Here is a 24,449-nt window from a genome sequence, read left to right as displayed (position 1 = left end):
AAAGAGCCAGGAAAAAGACCTTTGAATAGAAAGGAAAGGAAATTCAAATTACAAGACTATTTCACACAACCTCTAAAACCTGCAGAATATTATGTTAAGAAAAGCAAAAAGCTCAAGCCACAACCCAAAATGACATAACCTGAAAATCTGAGCTTAATTATTAATGAAGAGGGACTAATCAGAGGTTTTCATGAGGGGAAAAAAAGATACTACAAATATGTGACTTACAAATATCCCAAAAAAGAGTCACAAGAAAGTTTGTTGTTGTTGTTTACATAGGTAAAATCACCATAAAAATAATAATGAAATATTTCTGTTTAGAGGTTATTACAAAAAAAAAAAGAAGCTGACTTAGAGGTAAAATAAAAACAAAACAGAGGTATCAAAATATAAAACAGCACTGGAAGTGAAAAAGACATAGGTGGACATTTTAAAAATATAAGAAATAAAGACAGTTTGATTTTTTTAAAGATTCTTTTAACCATACCACCATCACTTACAGAGCAGTTAGGTGGCACAGTGGATGGAGTACTGGAATCAGGAACACTCCATCTTTCTGACTTCAAATCTGGCCTCAGACATTTTACTAGTTGGGTGACCCTGGACAAGGCATGTAACTCTGTTTGCCTCAGTTTCCTCATCTGTGAAATGAACTGGAGAAGGAGATGGCAAGCCACTCCTGTATCTTTGACAAGAAAATCACAAATGGGGTCATGAAGAGCTGGATACAACTGAAACAACTCAACAACAACAAACCATCACCTCCAAGTGAATCTCCTATTTTGTGAGACAAAACTGCAGAATTAAGAGAAAATAAATGGGAAGATGGGAGGAATAAGGACAGAGGGACATGGGTGACCATAGTAACAACAATGATAGCTAATATTTATACAATGTTTTAAGGTCTGAAAAGCACTTTACATAGAATCTCATTTGATCCTTGCAACAATCATGTGACGTAGGTGCTACTGTTTTCTCCGTTTTACAGATGAGGAAATTGAGACTGAGAAAATACACTGCTCAGCATCATACAGCTAGTACATATCTGAGGAGAGATTTCATTTTATTTCATGTATTCTTATCAGATCCCATGGGAAAACAGTTAAAGGATGATGACTCCTCTAGTTACTCAACAAGAAGAAAGGCTTCAAAAGAATAGTGGAGGTGGCAGAAGGGAGGAATCAAAATTGAAAGAATCAAAGGGAGAGGGCCCAATGAAAAGTACTGCATGGGCAAAGTTAATGCCTGAGATTAGAGGTGAGGACTTCATGGTGGATTTACTCTGGGTACACTAGACACACTCTATGAGAGAGTTGTGCCACCATGGACAACATTCTGTGCCATGAAAAGGGATAATGGAAAATGGCACCCAAAAGACTTGGGGTGTGCGGGAAAAGGACCAAGAGATGACATGGCATAGACAATGCAGAAGGAGAACAATCACAGCAAAGGCAGTGAATAAAAATGAATTGCACAATTTGGGACATAAGAGTAATTTCTACCAAAAGGCATGGCTTTTATCCAAATTATATTCCTCATGAATTGATTCTTCAAAAGGATGAGGCACAACAGGAAAAAAAAAGGGAAAATATGTCAAGATTTAAAAAGCAATAACATAGAAACCAGAAAGAGTACAAAATGGGCATTTTATAAGATTTAATTCCATGAAGAACATAAAGATATTTTTAAAAAGGAATAAGGAATTAGATCATGAACGTGAGAATAAAACTGCAGTATAGGCAAGATGATAAGAGAATTAATGAAGAGAATGAAGCAAAGAAATTCTCAGAAAAAAGGAACAGAGCTCTCTCCTCAATTTGGCTGAGTGAATATGAGACAAGCTCAGATATATCACAGCTTCATCTCCAAAGGATGAAGAAAAGGGTATCAGAGTAATGATCAAGAAATCCAGGAAAAACCTGCAGTAAGTATATTCTTCTAGTTTAGGTCCATATAAAGAGAGAGCCAGAAATCTTTAGACACTAGGGAAAGGGTCCCAAAAGAAAAGCCAGACCCAGGAGTATAGGTCATTGAAGCCTTCAAACATGCAGACCAAGGGCAAGTCAGGAAATCTCCTGCAGTGATTTACCCTAGGGCAGGGAGATGAAAGCCCTGAGGAAGGATTGGCCAGGGACACCCGGAGCATGGAGATGAGTTGTTTTGACTGTGGACTGAAGACGGAGAGCCTGTGGTTCTCAGGCCAAGAGAACATCAGGTCTTACTACTGTTCAGGCTGCTTCAGAAGTATGCTTCCTGGCTTGAGCCTCTCCTGATATCCTTAAAGAACAAAGTCCTCTGTGGCAGGACCCCAGATAATGTGGATCAGATCAAACAAGGGCCAGTTATTTTTTCTTCCAGAAGTGCTTGTGTCCTGACCCTGACACAAAGTCTTAATTCTGGAAGCGAGTCTGGGAAAAATGACTAACCACAAACTCCATCAAAATTGGATTGAACCAAAAAGAAATAATGACTCATGAAGAAGACAACAAGAAATACTAGAACTAAAACAAAAGAATTTTAAAAATGGAAAATAATATAAAAACAGGTCTAAAAAGATAATCTAAGACAAGAGATCCAGAAATCCATGATAAAAATTTTTTTAAAAAGGTCTAGACATGATATTGTATGTCTATTGTCTAGACAAGAAATTATGAATGGAATATCAAGGAAAATGATGAAAAAGTAGGAAGTAAGAAGGGCTAGCAGTACCAGATTTCAAACTATATTACAAACATGTAATCAACAAAATGATTTGGTACTGGTGAAAACAGAGGTTGATCAATGAAACAGATCTGATACACAACAAATAGAAGCAAACACACTTACTGTTCAATAAATTCAAAGATACTACCTATTGGGATAAGGACTGACTTAAACTGCTGGGAAAACTGGACAGTATTCTGGAAGAAATTAGGTTGAGATAGAATGCTGGCCCTACAGTCAGAAGGACCTAAATTCAAACCCAGCCTCATACATTTAGTAGCTGTGTGACCCTGCGCAAGTCACTTAACCCTTATTGCCTCAGTTTTCTCATCCATAAAATGAGCTGGAGAAGAAAATGGCAAACCACTCCAGTATCTTCGCCAAGAAAACCCAAAATGGGATCATGAAGAGTCAGACACAACTGAAACAACTACAACAACATCTCACCATATACTAAGATAATTTCCAAATATATACATGACTTGCACATAAAAGATCACATCACAAACAAACTAGAGAAATAAGGAAGAAATTACCTTTTTAGGTCTACAAACAGGAAAAAAATTCACAAGCAAATACAGGATAGAAAGAATCGAGAAGAGAAAATGGATGATTTTGATTACAGCACATTAAAATGCACTTACACAGACAAAACGAATGCAATTAAAATTACAGTCATGTTGAAGGAAAATGTTTATGGCAGATTTATCTAAAAAAGATCTCATCACAAAGATAAAGTGATTCAAATTTATAATAATAAGAGCCATTCCCCAATTGCTAAATGAAACATGTGAATACATACATGAATAGAACATGAATAAGTAGCTCTCAAAATAAGGAACCCAAACTATCAAGAGCCATATGAAAGAATGAGTCAAATCACTAATAATTAGAAAATATGGTAACATAAGACAAAAAAAGGGAAAGTGACAAATAATGGAAGAACTGAAGGAAAAGAGTTATTTAAAAAACAAAAAAATCAGTATATCCCTACTGGTGAAGCTATGAATTGGCCCAACCATTCTAGAAAGCAATTTGGAACTATCTCTAAAAAGTTACTAAATTTTGCAAACCCTTTAATCTAGTGATACAATTACTAGGCCTATACTTCAAAGAGATCAAAGAAAGATGAAAAGGACTGATACATACCAAAATATTCATAGTAATTATTTTGTGGTGGCAAAGAAATGGAAACTAAGGAGGTGCTAATCAAGTGAAGAATGGATAAACAAATTATGGTATATGAATGTAATATAATACTTTTGTGCCACAAGATATATCGAAAGGGACAATTTCAGAAAACGATAAGAAGATTTATATGAATCGATACAAAGTGCAGTAAGCAGTACCAGGAAAAGAATTTATACAATAACACAATTTTAAAAAAGAATAATTTTGAAAGACTTGATTTCACCTTTGCAACATCTCTCAAGTACACCCCTTCTCTCCTCTGACATTGACACGACTCTAGTGCAGGTCCTCCTTACCTCACGCCTAGAGTACTGTAATAGCCTGCTGTGGGTCTGCTTTCAGCCACCAAAGAGATTTTCCTAAAGCAAAGATCTGATAATTTCACCCCCTCCTCCCTACCTACCTCAAATGAATAAACTCCAGGGCCTCCCTGTTACCTCCAGGATCAAATACAACATCCTCTGGTTGGCATTTGGAGCCCATTATAACCTAGCTGCCTTTCTAATCTCCTTACATCCTACTCTCTAACATATACTCTGATCCATTGACACTAGCCTCCTGGTTGTTGCACAAATAAGACACTTCATCCCTCCATCTGGGCATTTTCTGTCTCTCCCTTATGCCTGGAAATGGCACTTATTGAATTTATCACCTCTCTGTCAAGAAGCAAGTGATATTCTTAATTATTAATAGTCTGAAATCATGACTGGTCATTGAATTGAGGCCTGGGGATCTCTGCTGGCTTTGGGCACCCAGTTTTCTCCTGGCCTGGATCGCTGGCTGGTTTCTGCAGCTGCTTCAGCTTTGGTGTGGTCTGGTGCAGCTCCACGTGCCAGAAGCTCTCCCAGACTACAGATCTGTCCTGTGGACCTTGCAGACTCTCCTAGCTTGGAAATTTGCCCCACTCAGTCTACTAGTGGCTTTTAACTCTCCCCAAATCTGCTCAGATTCACTTTTTTAGATGTATCTGACAGAACTTGTGAGAGAGCTCTGGTAAGATGCTGTTTTCACGTGACCATCTTGGCTCCGCCCCCTGAAACTAAATTTTAACTCAGCTATTCCTGACTCTAGGCCCAATGACACCCAGCTTCCTTATATGTTCTTGAAAACACTATTCTATTTAAGGATTATAGAGGGCACAAATATGACATAGGGTCTGGGAGTAGTTTTATTATATTTGGTGATCTTAAGTGAAGAAAAAAAGGGAAGGAAAAAGGAACACAGTAAGAAAGAAAAGGGGAAAAACGGGGTGGAACGTGCTATTTCATATAATGGGGTACTGGAGAAAATTATAAAAAAATGGAGGAAGCTGTTGGGGGAGCAGGTACACAGGAACCTCACTTTCATGTAGAACAGAAAATGTATGGTTGAACACATACATACAGATACACAGAGTTTGATGTAGAAGTGCATTAAACTCAACAGGAAACAGGTTGGAAGAGGGAGAGGGTAAAATGAGGGAATAAGAGGGAAGACAGGATCAGGGAGGGGTTAGCTATAAATAAAACCAACTCTAATCTCAGAGGATGGATCATGAAGAGGGTTTTTTAAATGAAAAAAAGGGCAAGAATATATGATTTGGATTAGGGCAGGAGGAAGAGAAGAAAGGTAAGGGGTAGGAAGCAGATGACAATTATAGATTATTATTACTGAGCACACTCCTTATCAAATGAGACTATCAAATTATTAATGACTTGGGATCAAATGAGATAACATTTGTAAGGTGCTTAGCACTGTATCTGGCATGTAGTAGGCACTATATAAATGCTTATTCCCTTCAATTTCCTTTCCTTCCTTAATTCTCCATAGCCTGTTTGACTTTTGAAAGCGTGAGGAAGGGCATAAGAAGAGGGAGAAGAATAAGAAGAAAGAATGGAAGGAAAGTCATAATTGTTTAAAACCTGGATATGAATGGGATGAAAATACCTATAAAATGGAAGACAATAGTAGAATAGATGAGGAAGCAAAATTCAACAATACACACTGTTTAAAAGAAATATACTTGAAACTAAAAGATTAACATAAAAGTTAAAACATAGGATTATATAGCAAAATCTAGAGTGCTTCAGATTAACTTAAAGAAGGAAGAGGTAGAAACCATAATCTCAGGCAAGGCCACAACAAAAACAGAATTAATTAAAAGAGGCAAATAGGGAAATATAATTATGCTTAAAGACACTATGGAAAATAAATTAATATCAATACTTAACATATATGTACCAAAAAAAATCATAGTAATGGTATATGTAGTTAACTGAATTACATGAAGAGACAGTAAAACTATAATAGCTGGGAACCCCAACATACTCCTCTGAGACATAAAACAATGGAAGGAAGGAAGCAAGAAAGCAAGAAAGGAAGGAAAGAAGGAAGGAAGGAGGGAGGGAAGGAGAAATGGAGGAAGGAAGGAAAGGAAAAGAAGTAAAGGAAAGAAAGAGAAAGAATCTAAGACCCAGAATAGAATCTGAGGGAGAAAAAATATATTATAGATCTCCAGATATTATTGAGTGGGAATAGAAATGTCTATACAGATTTCTCAGCTATGCATGGCTCCTTTACAAAACTGATCATGTATTAGGGCACAAAAATCTCAAACAAATGGAGAAAAGAAGAACAGTAAACACTTCCTTTACCTTTCAAAATGCCACCCCTGCAAAAAAAAAAATCAACACCAAAACATATTCAATAAAGAGCCTTCAAGCAAGGAATTGAAATTAACTAGAGGCTAAATAACTTAATCCTAAAAAACTGGTGGATCAAAGCCCAAATCAGAAAAACAACATATAATTTACATCACTTCAAATCACAAAAATGAGACAACATATTAAACTTTTGGTATGCAGACAAAGCATTCCTTAGCAAAAAAATTATCTCCCCAAACACTTGATCATCAAAAGGGAGAAAGAACAGATCAATGAAATAGGCCCACATCTAAAAAAAACTAGACACTAAAATGGAAACTCTGAAAATTAAAAAGATTAACAAAATTGAAAAAAAAGGAAACAACCCCCACCCACCCACCCCACCCAAGCCAAAATGAAAAATAAAACTAAAAGATAGTTGTTTGGGGAAAACAACAAAACAGATGAGTAATAAGACAGTTGACTAAAAGAAAGGAAAACCAAATTGCCAGCATGAAAAATTAAGCTGGAGAATTCAGAACAAATGAAGAAATAAAAGAAGTTATTAGAATTTCTCCTCTTCAATTATATATTAACAAAATTGACAACTAAAGTGACATGGAAAATATTTACAAATATATATATTTTTTAAACTTGATCAACAAAATAAGAAACAGAACATTTATCTAACAATCTCAGAAAAAAAGAATTTGAACAAAACACAAATGGACTTCACATGAATTTAAGTGAATTATAACAAATATTCAAAGAACAAGTATTTTTAATATTACACAAAATTTTTGTAAAAGCAGCAAAAGAAAGGATTCTGCCAAACTCCTTATGTGATATAAGCATAGTCTTAATAACTATACCAGGAAGAAACAAAATATAGAATAAAAACATCAGACCAGCATTCCTAATGAATATCAACTAAGAAAACCAGCAAAAATGCCAAAATAGGAAGAAGCAGTATAGCCCAGCTTTGACTCACAATTAATTTATTTTAATTTAATTACTTTAATTTTACTTCAATTTAATTAATTTAAGAAGAAAATTTTTGATATACTTTATACATATTCTCTAATGTAAAAATACTTCCATATCAGTTAACCACTGTGAAAGAGAAACAGATCAAAAGGAAAAAAACCCACAAGAATAATGTGAAAGGAGAAGCTAGGTGGCGCAGTGAGAAGAGCACCAGCCCTGGAATCTGGAGGACCTGAGTTCAAATGTGGCCTCAGACACTTGACACATGTACTAGCTGTGTGACCTTGGGCAAATCACATAACCCCAACTGCCTTGCCCCTCCAAAAAAAAAAAAAAACAAACAAAAAAGAATAAAGTGAAAAAAAATATGATTTGATTTGCATTCAGAGTCCATCAGTTCTGGATAGAATTTTCCTTCATGAGTCCTTACATTGTATTGCTGAGAGGAGATGATCATAATTGATCATAGTTCACAGCTGATCATCGTACAATGTTGCTAATACTATGTACAATGTATTCCAGGATCTGGTCATTTCACTTTGCATCAGTTTGTACGTCTTTCCAAGTTTTTCTGAAATCCACCTGTTAATCATTTCTTATTGTACAAAAGTATTTCATTACATTCATATACCACAGCTTGTTCAGTCATTCCCCAATGGATGGGCATCCCCTCAATTTCAAAAATTTTGCCACCACAAAAGGTTGCTACAAATATTTTTGCACATATAGGTCCTTTTACCTTCTTTATGATCTCTTTGGGATACAGACCCAGTAAACGTACGGCTAATCAAAGGCAAATTTTGTTTCTGTTGTTCAGTTGTTTGAGTTGTGCCCAAATCTTCGTGACCCCATTTGGGGTTTTCTTGGCAAAGATATTGGAGCGGTTTGCCATATCCTCCTCCAGCTCATTTGACAGATGAGGAAAATGAGGCAAACAGGGTTAAGTGACTTGTCCAGGATCACATAGCCAGTAAGTGTCTGAGGCCAGATTTGAACTCCGGAAGCTAATTCTTCCTGACTCCAGGCCCAGTACTCTATCCACTGAGCCACCTGGCTGCCCCAATGAGACAATAATAATTATTAAAGAAAAGGCAAAAGGCTAGGGAAAAAAAAAGAAAAGAAAACAAAGAGTATTTCATATCAAAAACAGATGATTTGAAAAAAAATTAAGATAAGATCATTTATGGATGTAAACAATTTGCCCTTATTAACAAGGTTTGTGGGAGGTTTTCCTCCTGATTACCTTTTTATGTCTCACTTGAGTTTTGTATTTGAAGATCAAATTTTCCATTGAACTCTGGCCTTTTCATCAGGAAAGTCTGGAATTCCCTTATTTCATTGAATGTTCATCTCCTTGCCTGAAAAATTATGCTCAATTTTGCTGGGTAATTAATCCTTGGTTGTAGTCCAAGCTCCTTTGCTTTTCAGAATATCATATTCCAATTTCTCCTGTCATTTAATATAGAAGCTGAAAGATCCTGCATGATCCTGACTGTAGTTCCATGATATCTGCATTGTTTCTTTTTGGCTGCTTGTAGTATTTTCTCCTTGATTTGATAATTCTGAAATTTGGCTATAATATAATAGCTTGGCCTCAAGTCCTTGCTAGTGAGGAGGCCGGGACTGGCTAATCTGCAAATGAAAACTCCCTGGAACATCATAGTGAAAATCTGGAAGTTCCAGGTCAAAACAAAACAAAACATTAAAACAAAAAAACTGCAAGCAGACAGAAAGAGTTCAAGTACTGAGTAATCACAAGTAGTATCACACAATATTTGTAATTCCCATAGTAGAGGAGGGTACCACTGGTAATAAAACATTGTTATATGATAATATGATGTCATAAAGTTACGTAAAAGGCAAAATTAAAGTTTACATCCAAGAATAACTTAACCAGCAAAACTGAGTAAAAGTATACAGGGAAAAAGATGAACCTTCGAAATAGAAAGTAATAAAAGACATCCAAGTATTCTTGATGAAAAGACTAGCACTGAAATACAAATGTAAGAATCAAGAGAGACATAAAAAGGTAAATGGGAGTATGACATATTTGTGACAACACAAATATGAAGTCTTTATATTTTCATGAGATCATTAGAGTAATTTGTTAGGTCTTTTTAATGACTCTAAAATAAGAAAGGGATGGGAAGGGAAAAAATAAGCTAGGGAAGAAAGGGGGGAAAAGTTCAAAGAACTTACTACTTTTAATAATTGTGATAGAAGAAGACTACACAAACAAGGAGGAGGGGGTAGGGAAGCAGTGTTTACTTAATCCATACTTTCATTCACACCACTCAAATGAGGGTAGAATAGACCGACACACACATACAGGGTTTTGTAAAAAAATAAATTTAACTTAACAGGGAAACTAAAGAGAACAGGGAGCTTGGAGAGAATGGAATGAGAGGTAGGGTAGATTCAGGGATGAATTAGTCATAAGTGAAAGAAATTGTAACCTTGCAGGATAAATCATGGAGAAAAGTTTTAAAAGGAAAACAGTAAGAATCTGTAACTAGTTTCTGGGCAAGGAAAAGAATGAGGGTCAAGGGGGCAGAAGACTACATCAAGCACAGAGTACTATTGTAAAGTACACTTCTTTCTCACTGCTTTTTCTTTTTAGAAGGGGGTAAAGGAAGCAGAAGGGGAAAAAACATAATAGCACAGAGGGAAATACAACATTAACAATTATAACTGTTACTGTGAGTGATGCATTTGCCTATAAAATGGAAGAGGATAAATAACAGAATGGATTAGAAAAGAGAACTCAACAATATGACCTTTATAAGAAGCATGCTCAAAACTTAACTATACACACAGTTTAATTAAAAAAAAATTGGAGAGGGGGCAGAGCCAAGAGGGCGGCTGGTAAGCAGGGACAAGACTGAGCTCCGTACCCGAGTCCCTCCAAAAACCTATAAAAAATGGCTCTGAACCAATTCTAGAACAGCAGAACCCACAGAACAACAGAGGGAAGCAGGGCTCCAGCCCAGGACAGCCTGGATGGTCTCTGGGTGAGGTCTATTCCACATGGAGCTGGGAGCTGGGAGCTGGGAACGGAGTGGAGCAGAGCCCAGCGGAGCAGCGTGGACCATCCAGACCAGAACCCGGGCAGAGGGGGCCCTACCGCCCTGAATATGTGAGCTGTGGCAGTTACCAGACCCCTCGACCCACAAACACCAAAGACTGCAGAGAAGGTTAGTGGGAAAAGCTGCAGGAGTGGAAGGAGTTCGTGGTTCAGCTTCCAACCCTGGGGGCAGTGGAGGTGGGGCAGCTACAGCTGTTGTTACTTCCGGCTCCAGGCCCACCTGGTGGGAGGAATTAAATGGCAGATCAGAGGAGAAGTGCAACAGCCTGCTGAAGATCTAAGCCCAGTCTGGACTGGGGGTTCTTGGGGAAGGAGTAGTGCGGGTCTGACAGAGCTGGCACCTCCCCCCCAAATGTGGAACATAGAACTCTGTAACCTACAAGCAGTCATACCCCACTGAAAAACTCAAGGGTCAAGTTAGTTGGTTGGGAATATGGCCAGGCAGCGAAAACGCACCCAGATTCAGTCTCAGACTTTGCATTCTTTCTTTGCTGACAAAGAAGACCAAAACATACAGCCTAAAGAAGACAACAAAGTCATAGAACCTACAACAAAAGCCTCCAAGAAAAACATGAACTGGGCCCAGGCCATAGAAGAACTCAAAAAGGAGTTGGAAAAGCAAGTTAGAGAAGTAGAGGAAAAATTGGGAAGAGAAATGAGAAGGATGCAAGAAAACCATGAAAAACAACTCAATGACTTGCTAAAGGAGACCCAAAAAAATACTGAAAAATACACTGAAGAAAACAACACCTTAAAAAACAGACTAACTCAAATGGCAAAAGAGCTCCAAAAAGCCAATGAGGAGAAGAATGCCTTGAAAGGCAGAATTAGCCAAATGGAAAAGGAGGTACAAAAGACCACTGAAGAAAATACTACTTTAAAAATTAGATTGGAGCAAGTGGAAGCTAGTGACTTTATGAGAAATCAGGATATTATAAAACAGAACCAAAGGAATGAAAAAGTGGAAGACAATGTGAAATATCTCCTTGGAAAAACCACTGACCTGGAAAATAGATCCAGGAGAGAGAATTTAAAAATTATTGGACTACCTGAAAGCCATGATCAAAAAAAGAGCCTAGATACCACCTTTCAAGAAATTATCAAGGAGAACTGCCCTGATATTCTAGAGCCACAGGGCAAAATAGAAATTGAAAGAATCCATCGATTGCCTCCTCAAATAGATCCCAAAAAGAAATCTCCTAGGAATATTGTCGCCAAATTCCAGAGCTCCCAGATCAAGGAGAAAATACTGCAAGCAGCCAGAAAGAAACAATTTGAGTATTGTGGAAACCCAATCAGAATAACCCAAGATCTGGCAGCTTCTACATTAAGAGATCGAAGGGCTTGGAATGCGATATTCCGGAGGTCAATGGAGCTAGGATTAAAACCTAGAATCACCTACCCAGCAAAACTGAGTATCATGTTCCAAGGCAAAATATGGATTTTCAATAAAATAGAGGACTTTCAAGCTTTCTCAGTGAAAAGACCAGAGCTGAATAGAAAATTTGACTTTCAAACACAAGAATCAAGAGAAGCATGAAAAGATAATCAAGAAATAGAAATTGCAAGGGACTTACTAAAGTTGAACTGTTTTGTTTACATTCCTACATGGAAAGATGATGTGTATGATTCATGAGACCTCAGTATTAGGGTAGTTGAAGGGAATATGCATATATATAGATATATATATAGATATATGTTTATGTATATATATGTTTATGTATATATATATGTGAATGTGTATGTATGTATGTATATATCTATGTGTATATGTATGTATGTATATGTATGTGTATATATACATGTGTTTATATATATATGTAAAAGAGAGAGAGCAGACACAGGGTGAGTTGAAGATGAAGGGAAGATATCTAAAAGAAATAAAATGAAATTAAGGGATGAGAGAGCAACATACTGAGAGAGGGAGATAGGGAGAGATAGAATGGGGTGGATTATCTTGCATAAAGGTAGCAAGAGGAAGCAGTTCTGTGGGAGGAGGGGAGAGGGCAGGTGAGGGGGGAATGAGTGAACCTTGCTCTCATCAGATTTGGCCTGAGGAGGGAACACCATACATACTCAGTTGGGTATCTTACCCCACAGGAAAGAAGAGGGAGGAAGATAAAAAAAAAATAAAATGGGGGGAGATGATGGAGGGGAGGGCAGATGGGGGTGGAGGTAATCAAAACAAACACTTTGGAAAGGGGACAGGGTCAAGGGAGAAAATTCAATAAAGTGGGATGTGTTGGGAAGGAGCAAAATGTAGTTAGCCTTTCACAACATGAGTGTTGTGGAAGGGTTATACATAATGATACATGTGTGGCCTAGGTTGAATTGCTCGACTTCTTAGGGAGGGTGGGTGGGAAGGGAAGAGGGGAGAGAATTTGGAACTCAAAGTTTTAAAATCAGATGTTCAAAAACAAAAAAAGTTTTTGCATACAACTAAAAAATAAGATACACGGGCAATGGGGCGTAGAAATTTATCTTGCCCTACAAGAAAGGAAGGGAAAAGGGGATGAGAGGGGAGGGGGGTGATAGAGGGGAGAGCTGACTGGGGAACAGGGCAACCAGAATATAAGCCATTCTGGAGTGGGGGGGAGGGTAGAAATGGGGAGAAAATTTGTAATTCAAACTGTTGTGAAAATCAATGCTGAAAACCAAATATGTTAATTAAATAAATAAATTTAAATTAAAAAAAATTGGAAGAAATCATGATATCAGACATTGCAGTAAGAAGGAGCTTGATAAAAAAGGTAAACAGAGAATCTACATTATGCCAAGAAGAACCATATAAAATGAATATCAATACATTTACGTACATATGCAACAAAATAGTACAGTAGCTAAACACTCAAAGAAAAAGTGGATGAGGCAGCTAGGTGGCCCTGGAGTCAGGAGGACCTGAGTTCAAATGCAGCCTCAGACACTTGACACTTACTGTGTGACCTTGGGCAAGTCACTTAACACCAATTGCCTCACCTTCCACATCCCCCCAAAAGAAGAAAAGAAAAAGTGGAGAAATACATAGTAAAAAATATAATAGTTGTGATATCAATACATCCCTTTCAGACCTAAACAAATCTAACAAAATAACAAAAAAGTTAAAGACCAGTATAGAATTTTAGGAAAGTAAGGTATTATAGACCTCTGGCAATTTGTGAATGAGAATATAAATATTTATACATGTTTCTAAGTAGTGTTTGGCTCCTTTATGAAAACTGACCACATATTAGAACATAAAAGCCTTGTTAATAAATAAGACCACATTTCTATAAAAATTACATTCAATAAATTAATGTAAAAATTAATTTCAATAAATCACATTCAATAAATACCACAATCAATAAAGAATCATTTAAGAAAAGAATACAAATTAATTGAAATCTAAATGTTAATTCTAAGGAATTGGTGGCTCAAAGACCGAATCATTGAAACAACAGATTACTTCATCACCACAAAGAATAACCATGAGACACAACACATCAAAACTTTTAAGATACAACCCAAGTTGCTCTTAGTGGAAAACATATTTCTAAATACTTTTATCAACAAAAGAAAGGAAGAAGTGACCAACAAATTGGGCATATGACTAACAATAAAACTAGAAAACCAACAAATTAACAAATCCCAATTAAACACCAAAACAGAAAGTGGAAAAAATGAAGAACAGGAGCTTTTGGGGGAAGGGGGAAATTAAATAGACAAATCATTAATTGGTTTTAAACACAGAAAGGAAAACCTAATTATCAATATAAGAATTGAAAAGAAAGAATTCACAATGAATCAAGAAGAAAAAGGAAATTATTAGAACCTATTTTGCCCAACTATATGCAAAAAAAATGACTTAAATGAAATGGATTAACATTCATAAAAACATAAAATGCCTAGATTTACATAAGAAATGGCGAATTTAAGTAATCCAAACTCAGAAAAAAGATATTGAACAAGTCACAAATGAACTCCTAAAGAGAAAAAAAAGACTAGACTGAACAATCAATTCCAATATTATACAAACTGTTTGCAAAAAAGGGGGAAAATAGGGCACCTCCCAAATATCTTTGATATTACAAATACTTCCTTAATACCTAAACCACGGAGAGTAAAAAATGAGTAAGAAAACTACAGACCAGTATGTTACCAATGAATAGCAATACAAAAATATAAAGTAAGTATTAGCAAAATGGCTATAGCAATATACACAAACGAAATACTATGAACAAAATTGGATTTATATGCCAGGACCGTAGGGTTGATTCAATATTAAGAAAACTACAAACATAACTGATCATACTTGTAATGAGAATGAGAAAAATCACATTTCTATCAATAGATGAAGAAAGAACTTTTGACAAAATACAATACCCAATTCTTTTAAAAACACTAGAATTGTGAGAACAAATACTACTTTTCGTAATTCGGTATGGGATATCTATCTAAAACCAAGTGGCAGCATTTTATATAATGAGAAGGACTTACCAAAAAGATCATGGATAAAGCCAGGATGTCTATTAATACCACTACCTTCCTGCTGTGATACCTGATCTGCAGCCTCAAATGAGAAAAACTAGATGTTCCTCTGACTCCTTGCCTTCTACCTCCTGTAAGGGGTGTCCCCTGAGGGAAGGCTGCAAATGGTCAGCTTGGCCAGCATGTTCTTTCTGCCTCAAAGCTATCCAATTCCTTGCACCCTTCCCTCAGGGAAAATATATGGGTGGAAGCTGCACAGTCAGATCTGCACCCTCAGGGGAGGAGTCAATCCTCCTCTGACTACCACCTTCCAAGTTCTGCTATGAGTGTCCCCTGAGGAAAGACAGCTAGGGCACAGGATGGTCCCCAACTCCAGCCTTCAGATGGAAAAGGAATAGTGACATGTGGCCTCCCATTTGACCACCTGACTCTATGCTTTCCATTTTATGTTATATTTGTCTCCAGCCCCATCTCTAACCTCTTTTGGTTAGAAGAGTGTCATTTTTCATTGAATGATGAACAGCTTCTCACCCAGTCCTACCCTACACATCTCACTTATCGTGAACTCCTGTAGTTCATCACTCACACCCCATTCTCCATCCTCCATCACCTGAATTCTTATTCCCATCCCCTCAACCCTCTCACCCCCTTGTTCCAATCAAATACCACCCTCCCCCTTCCACTGTGCCCTCTAGAATGCCTGTTCCATAAGCAAAAAACTTGCTTTTATCCTAAATCTTTTCCTCTGCCACTCCTTCCATCATCTAATTAGATCCACCCTAATGACACAGCTTCCCTGGTCACCGTTTCCAGGACTGGTTGCACCTTCACTCATCCCCTCAGCTTGCTGGTTGAAGTGGGGGAGTTGGATTACTCCTTGTTCCCCAGTGCCATGTCCAAGTTCTCTCCCTACTTCCAATGGGAAGTAACTTTTCCTGTGAGGTTCATGTACTAATATCTATTACCTAATCAAAATCTTAGTAGTTATTTTCTACAGACGTCCAGGTGACTCCCCTTCCTTCTTCAATGAATTTGCTACATGGTTCACAATGTTCTTCTCCTCCCCAGCTCCTGACCTCATACCTTTGTTGTTATTTGGTCATTTTTTTCCAGTTGTGTATAACTCTTCCTCTCTTTGGGATTTTCTTGGTGAAGATACTGGACTGGTTTGCCATCTCCTTCTCCAGCTCATTTGACAGATGAAGAAATTAAGGCAAACAGGATTAAGTGATTTCCCTGGGGTCCAACACCCAATAAGTGCCTGAGGCCAGATTTGAACTCAGGAACATTAGTCTGCCTGATCCCAGGTCCAGCACTCTATCCAATAAGCCACCTAGCTGCCCCAGTCTTATATTAGAGGACTTCAATATACTTTCCCTCAAACATTTCAACCACTCAGATTCTTAACCTACTAACTTCTGATGACTCACTTCTCCCACCCCATGTCAGCCACACACAAAAATGGTTATATTCGGGAAAGCATGGACTTGTGTGAGCTCCCCCACACCCCGGGTCCCTTCAAACACGTATAAAAAATGGCTCGGAACAAATTATAGAACTGCAGAACCCACAAAACAGCAGAGGGAAGCAGGGCTCCAGCCCACGACAGCCTGGATTGTCATGGGGTAAGGTGTATCGCATGGAACTGTGAGCAGACTGGAGCAGAACCCAGCATGAGCAGCGCCTGGATCAACCAGACCAGGAGCTGGGCGGAACAGACCCTAGTGCCCTGAATCGGTGAGCTGTGGCAGTTACCAGACTTCTCAACCCACAAACAACAAAGACAACAGAGAAGGTCAATGGGAAAAGCTTCTGGGATAGAGTGAAAGGAGTTCGGGGTTCAGCCACCACCCCCGGGGGCAGCAGAGGTGGTGCAGCTCTGCGGCTGCTTACAGAGCTACAGCTGCAGTTGCTTCTGGCCCCAGGCCCACCTGGTGGGAGGAATAAAGTGGCAGATCTGAGCAAGGGTGCAGAGCCAGCTTAGATCTGAGTTGCAGTCAGGGTTGGCAATTCTTAGGGGAGGAGAAGCGCTGGTGTGGCAGAGCTTGCTGTGTAGAAATAGCTCAGAAAACAACAGTGCGGCCCCTCAAGCTTGGGACAAAGTACTCTCTACTCTATAAGCAGTCACACCCTGACAAAAAACTCAAGGGTCAAGTAAGTTGGCTGGGAACATGGCCAGGCAGCGAAAACACTCTCAGTTTCAGTCTCAGGCTTTGGAATCTTTCTCTGGTGACAAAGACGACCAAAATACACAGCCAGAAGAAGTCAACAAAGTCAAAGAGCCTGCATCAAAAGCTTCCAAGAAAAACATGAACTGGTCTCAGGCCATGGAACAGCTCAAAAAGGATTTGGAAAAGCAAGTTAGAGAAGTAGAGGAAAAATTGGGAAGAGAAATGAGAAGGATGCAAGAAAACCATGAAAAACAACTCAATGACTTGCTAAAGGAGACCCAAAAAAATACTGAAAAATACACTGAAGAAAACAACACCTTAAAAAACAGACTAACTCAAATGGCAAAAGAGCTCCAAAAAGCCAATGAGGAGAAGAATGCCTTGAAAGGCAGAATTATCCAAATGGAAAAGGAGGACCAAAAGACCACTGAAGAAAATATTATATTAAAAATTAGATTGGAGGTGGGGTGGAGCCAAGATGGCGGCTGGTACGCAGGGAATAGTGTGAGCTCTGTATGGAGACCCTCCAAAAACTTATAAAAAATGGCTCTGAACCAATTCTAGAACGGCAGAACCCACAAAACAGCAGAGGGAAGCAGGGCTCCAGCCCAGGACAGCCTGAATGGTCTCTGGGTGAGGTCTATCCCACATGGAGCTGGGAGCTGGGAGCTGGGAACGGAGTGGAGCAGAGACCAGCCGGAGCAGCGTGGACCATCCAGACCAGAACCCGGGCGGAGGGGGCCCTAGCACCCTGAATATGTGAGCTGTGGCAGTTACCAGACCCCTCGACCCACAAACACCAAAGACTGCAGAGAAGGTTAGTGGGAAAAGCTGCAGGAGTGGAAGGAGTTCGCGGTTTGGCTTCCAACCCCGAGGGCAGTGGAGGTGGGGCAGCTACAGCTGTTGTTGCTTCCGGCTCCAGGCCCACCTGGTGGGAGAAATTAAGTGGCAGATCAGAGCAGGGGTGCACAGCCTCCCGAAGATCTAAGCCCATTTCGGGTTGGGAGTTCTTGGGGAAGGAGCAGTGCTGGTGTGGCAGAGCTGGCACCTCCCCCCCAAACGTGGAACATAGAACTCTGTAATCTACAAGCAGTCATACCCCACTGAAAAACTCAAGGGTCAAGTTAGTTGGTTGGGAATATGGCCAGGCAGCGAAAACGCACCCAGATTCAATCTCAGACTTTGCGTTCTTTCTTTGCTGACAAAGAAGACCAAAACATACAGACAGAAGAAATTAATAAAGTCAAAGAGCCTACAACAGAAACCTCCAAGAAAAATAGGAACTGGTCCCAGGCCATAGAAGAGCTCAAAAAGGAGTTGGAAAAGCAAGTTAGAGAAGTAGAGGAAAAATTGGGAAGAGAAATGAGAAGGATGCAAGAAAACCATGAAAAACAACTCAATGACTTGCTAAAGGAGACCCAAAAAAATACTGAAAAATACACTGAAGAAAACAACACCTTAAAAAACAGACTAACTCAAATGGCAAAAGAGCTCCAAAAAGCCAATGAGGAGAAGAATGCCTTGAAAGGCAGAATTAGCCAAATGGAAAAGGAGGTCTGAAAGACCACTGAAGAAAATACTACTTTAAAAATTAGACTGGAGCAAGTGGAAGCTAGTGACTTTATGAGAAATCAGGATATTATAAAACAGAACCAAAGGAATGAAAAAATTGGAAGACAATGTGAAATATCTCCTTGGAAAAACCACTGACCTGGAAAATAGATCCAGGAGAGAGAATTTAAAAATTATTGGACTACCTGAAAGCCATGATCAAAAAAAGAGCCTAGATACCATCTTTCAAGAAATTATCAAGGAGAACTGCCCTGATATTCTAGAGCCACAGGGCAAAATAGAAATTGAAAGAATCCATCGATCGCCTCCTCAAATAGATCCCAAAAAGAAATCTCCTAGGAATATTGTCGCCAAATTCCAGAGCTCCCAGATCAAGGAGAAAATACTGCAAGCAGCCAGAAAGAAACAATTTGAGTATTGTGGAAACCCAATCAGAATAACCCAAGATCTGGCAGCTTCTACATTAAGAGATCGAAGGGCTTGGAATGCGATATTCCGGAGGTCAATGGAGCTAGGATTAAAACCTAGAATCACCTACCCAGCAAAACTGAGTATCATGTTCCAAGGCAAAATATGGATTTTCAATAAAATAGAGGACTTTCAAGCTTTCTCAGTGAAAAGACCAGAGCTGAATAGAAAATTTGACTTTCAAACACAAGAATCAAGAGAAGCATGAAAAGATAATCCAGAAATAGAAATTGCAAGGGACTTACTAAAGTTGAACTGTTTTGTTTACATTCCTACATGGAAAGATGATGTGTATGATTCATGAGACCTCAGTATTAGGGTAGTTGAAGGGAATATGCATATATATATATAGATATATATATAGATATATGTTTATGTATATATATATGTTTATGTATATATATGTGAATGTGTATGTATGTATGTATATATCTATGTGTATATGTATGTATATGTATGTGTATATATATACATGTGTTTATATATATATGTAAAAGAGAGAGAGCAGACACAGGGTGAGTTGAAGATGAAGGGAAGATATCTAAAAGAAATAAAATGAAATTAAGGGATGAGAGAGCAACATACTGAGAGAGGGAGATAGGGAGAGATAGAATGGGGTGGATTATCTCGCATAAAGGTGGCAAGAGGAAGCAGTTCTGTGGGAGGAGGGGAGAGGGCAAGTTAGGGGGGAATGAGTGAACCTTGCTCTCATCAGATTTGGCCTGAGGAGGGAATACCATACATACTCAGTTGGGTATCTTACCCCACAGGAAAGAAGAGGGAGGAAGATAAAAAAAAAATAAAATGGGGGAGATGATGGAGGGGAGGGCAGATGGGGGTGGAGGTAATCAAAACAAACACTTTGGAAAGGGGACAGGGTCAAGGGAGAAAATTCAATAAAGTGGGATGTGTTGGGAAGGAGCAAAATGTAGTTAGCCTTTCACAACATGAGTGTTGTGGAAGGGTTATACATAATGATACATGTGTGGCCTAGGTTGAATTGCTCGACTTCTTAGGGAGGGTGGGTGGGAAGGGAAGAGGGGAGAGAATTTGGAACTCAAAGTTTTAATAAAAGGTGTTCAAAAACAAAAAAAAAGTTTTTGCATGCAACTAAAAAATAAGATACACAGGCAATGGGGCGTAGAAACTTATCTTGCCCTACAAGAAAGGAAGGGAAAATGGGATGAGAGGGGAGGGGGGTGATAGAGGGGAGGGCTGACTGGGGAACATGGCAACCAGAATATATGCCATCTTGGAGTGGGGGGGAGGGTAGAAATGGGGAGGAAATTTGTAATTCAAACTGTTGTGAAAATCAATGCTGAAAACCAAATATGTTAAATAAATAAATTTAAATAAAATAAAATTTAAAAAAAAATTAGATTGGAGGGAGTGGAAGCTAGTGACTTCATGAGAAATCAAGATATTATAAAACAGAACCAAAGGAATGAAAAAGTGGAAGACAATGTGAAATATCTCATTGGAAAAACCACTGACCTGCAAAATCCAGGAGACATAACTTAAAAATTATTGGACTACCTGAAAGCCATGATCAAAAAAAGAGCCTAGATATCATGTTTCAAGAAATTATCAAGGAGAACTGCCTTGATATTCTAGAGCCAGAGGGTAAAATAGAAATTGAAAGAATCCACAGATCACCTTCTGAAAAAGACCCCAAAAAGAAAACTCCTGGGAATATTGTCGCCAAATTCCAGAGCTCCCAGATCAAGGAGAAAACACTGCAAGGAGCCAGAAAGAAACAATTTGAGTATTTTGGAAACACAATCAGGATGATACAAGATCTAGCAGCTGCTACATTAAGGGATCGAAGGGATTGGAATATGATGTTCCAGAGGTCAATGGAGCTAGGATTCAAACCAAGAATCACCTACCCAGCAAAATCGAGTATCATACTCCAAGGCAAAATACGGACTTTCAATAAAATAGAGGACTTTCAAGCTTTCTCAGTGAAAAGACCAGAGCTGAATAGAAAATTTCACTTTCAAACACCAGAATCAAGAGAAGCAAAACAAGAAAGAGAAAACATAAGGGACTTACTAAAGTGGAACTGTTTTGTTTACATTCCTACATGGAAAGATGATGTGTATAATTCATGAGACCTCAGTATCAGGGTAGCTGAAGGGAATATATATATATTTCTATATATATATATATATATGTACATATGTATATATATGTTTGCATGTGTGTGTATATATGTTTGTATGTGTGTATATGTATATGGATATACATATATATGGATATGGATATGGATATACATATATATGTATATGGTTATACATATATATATATGGATATATGTGTGTGTGTATGTGTGTGTGTGTGTGTGTGTGTGTGTGTGTGTATAGACAGAGAGCACTGGGTGAGTTGAATATGAAGGGATGATATATAAAAAAAAATTCAAATTAAGGGATGAGAGAGGAATATATTGAGAGAGGGAGAAAGGGAGAGATAGAATGGGGTAAATTATCTCACATAAAAGTGGCAAGAAAAAGCAGTTCATTGGAAGGGAAGAGGGGGCAGGTGAGGGGGAATGAGTGAATCTTGCTCTCATCGGATTAGACCTGAGGAGGGAATAACATACACACTCAATTGGGTATCCTACCCCACAAGAAAGAAGGAGGAAGGAGATAAAAAAGGGGGGACGATAGAGGGGAGGGCATATAGGGAGAGGAGGCAATCAAAAACAAACACTTGAAAAGGGACAGGGTCAAAGGAGAAAACTGAATAAAGGGGGATAGTATAGGAAGGAGCAAAATATAGTTAGTCTTTCACAACATGAGTATTGTGTAAGGATTTTACATAATGTTACACATGTGGCCTATGTTGAATTGCTTGCCTTCTTAGGGGGGGTGGGTGGGGAGTGAAGAGGGGAGAGAATTTGGAACTCAAAGTTTTAAAAGCAGATGTTCAAAAAAAAAGGTTTTTTGCATGCAACCAGGAAATAAGATATACAGGCAATGGGGCATAAAAATCTATCTTGCCCTATAAGAAAGTAAGGGAAAAGGGGATGGTGGGGAGTGGGTGACAGAAGGGAGGGCTGACTGGGGAATGGGGCAATCAGAATATATGCCATCTTAGAGTGGGGGGGAGGGTAGAAATCGGGAGAAAATTTGTAATTTAAACTCTTGTGAAAATTAATGCTGAAAACTAAATATTAAGTAAATAAATGATTTTAAAAAAAGGAATATGTAAAATCATGACTTTACATGTATAATGAGGTATCATATAGCTTGCGTTTTCAAGGGGTGGGGGAGCTAGAGGAAGAGAATTTGGAGCTGAAAAATAAAAATTTTAAATAAAAAAAAGAAATTTGTAAAATTAAAAGTCATTTCCCAGTAAGTGGTCAAATGACATAAACAAGTAATTCTAAAAAGAAATGTAAACTATAAAACTGAAGTTTGTAACTTTTTTTTGTCATGAAGCACTCTGGCACAATCTGGTGAAATCTATGGACACTTCAGAATAATGTTTTTAAATGCACAAAATCAATGTAGGATTACAATGACCATGACTGAAATTGTTACTCTTTTGGAAATTCATGGATGCCAGGTTTACAGCCTTTGATGACCAAAAAAAAAAAATGCTCTAATCACCAAAAATAAGAGGAAAGCAAATGAAAATAATCCTGCGCTTTTGCCACATAACCAGCAAGTTGACAAAGGTGTTGCTCTCCTTTGAACTTTTTCCCTCTTTTTAAATATGTTCTTTACTATCAGAGATGCTTTCTAGGAAGTGCATGGAAGAAGGATACTGTCAGAAATGTAAGTGACACAAAAATAAAAATAAATGAACAAAAATTCGCTTTTAAAATCAAATAGTTATTTTTTAAAAAGGAATCCAGAGGACTTTTAACAAACTGTTCTCTCCCAATGAATAGCAAATCATGTGAAAGATGATCCCCAAATCTCTAGTAGATACCCTATGATAATCAAATAGAAATCCCAAACCAGAAATCTTGAGTGGGTATTTTTTAAAAGGCTAGAATTTTTTTTTTCCTTTTTCCTCACTATTTGGTCAATTGTGCTGGTGCTGTCAATTTATTCCAGCATAAAGGAGTGATCTCTAAGTCAGAAGGCTGGATTTCACAGCACCACTCTAGCTGACTTTACTGTAGGGTGGTTCGATCTGTAATTTTAAAACATTATTTTTCACTGTGCAGCAGACAAGCTGACTCTTGAAGAAGTAATTTTAATTTTCCACTTGGAAAGAGCAGGGCTAACATTTTCCACCGACAGCTGAAGGATTATTCACAACATAAGGTTTTATCTCTGCTCTGTGCTGCTCTGGCCTCTCACAAGCTATTTTCAAGGATAACCAAATTGTATTTATACCAAGTCCAACATAAGGCCTGCCTTTTGAGTATAAAGAACTAAGAAGATGGAGGCATAATGATTGCTGAACTAAATAGAGAATAAAACTTTTTCAAATCTAAAGGTCCTTCTGTCCTGGGTTAGAAATACTATAAATAAAGAAGAGATTCCTCAGGACATTTTATCCTCATCAACTGGCTTGAGGCTTTCTGTCACCTTGATACAAGAAAGGATATACATAAAAATTCAGGTTTTTAATAAAGACTGACAATTTTTCAGAAGTTTAGTTAACTGCCAGTTAATCTAATATTTAAACAAATTTATAAATATTAAAGAAATAACTGGTAAGTCAAAGGAGGATAATTTCTGGAATGTTTCATATGAAGAAGAAAGTTTTAGAGAATGGGGTATTTCCATTTCAAAGGGCCAAATTTTATCCTCCATATTGAGTAAGTGCTATCAGATGATTTTCTCTACATTTACAGAAATGTGTAAAGTACTATAAAATAACCCTCTTATTAAAAAAATTCACTGCTATGTATCTCAGAAGAAATTCAATTCAATTATAGCCACAGTTTTACCCACCAGAACAGTCTTAACATAAAGAGACTTACCATCTGTTCATCCTCTTTGGCAGCCCAACTGGCACTAAAAGATGGGCCTCCACTATCTTTCATCAGTCGAGTTTGAACATGTTGGAGGTAGGCAGAGAAGGCTACTCGTGCCTGGACTTTGCTATAGAAACCAAAATTAAATTAAAGTTAGATATGTAGAACATTAATTCTACCACTCACATAAAGAGTGTTCTGATTTTGTCCCTCCTTCTATCATGATGAGCAAGGGTTCTGAAGTATTT

General features: G+C 38.1%; 1 protein-coding gene across 3 annotated transcripts in view; it reads right to left on the bottom strand.

Moving 5' to 3' along the window:
* Window positions 1–24,449, bottom strand: part of TTLL5 (tubulin tyrosine ligase like 5) — a 400,968-nt gene that overhangs the window by 223,633 nt on the left and 152,886 nt on the right. For all 3 annotated transcript variants that reach the window (XM_036734448.1, XM_036734449.1, XM_036734450.1), the window contains one exon: window positions 24,208–24,328. In XM_036734448.1, coding sequence (XP_036590343.1) covers window positions 24,208–24,328 — 121 coding nt within the window. The remainder of the gene's footprint in view (window positions 1–24,207; window positions 24,329–24,449) is intronic.

The sequence above is a fragment of the Trichosurus vulpecula genome, chromosome 8, assembly GCF_011100635.1.
Source record: "Trichosurus vulpecula isolate mTriVul1 chromosome 8, mTriVul1.pri, whole genome shotgun sequence".
Lineage (NCBI taxonomy): Eukaryota > Metazoa > Chordata > Mammalia > Diprotodontia > Phalangeridae > Trichosurus > Trichosurus vulpecula.
The sequence above is the reverse complement of the archived record's forward strand: the minus strand, read 5'-3'. Positions and strand labels throughout refer to the sequence as shown.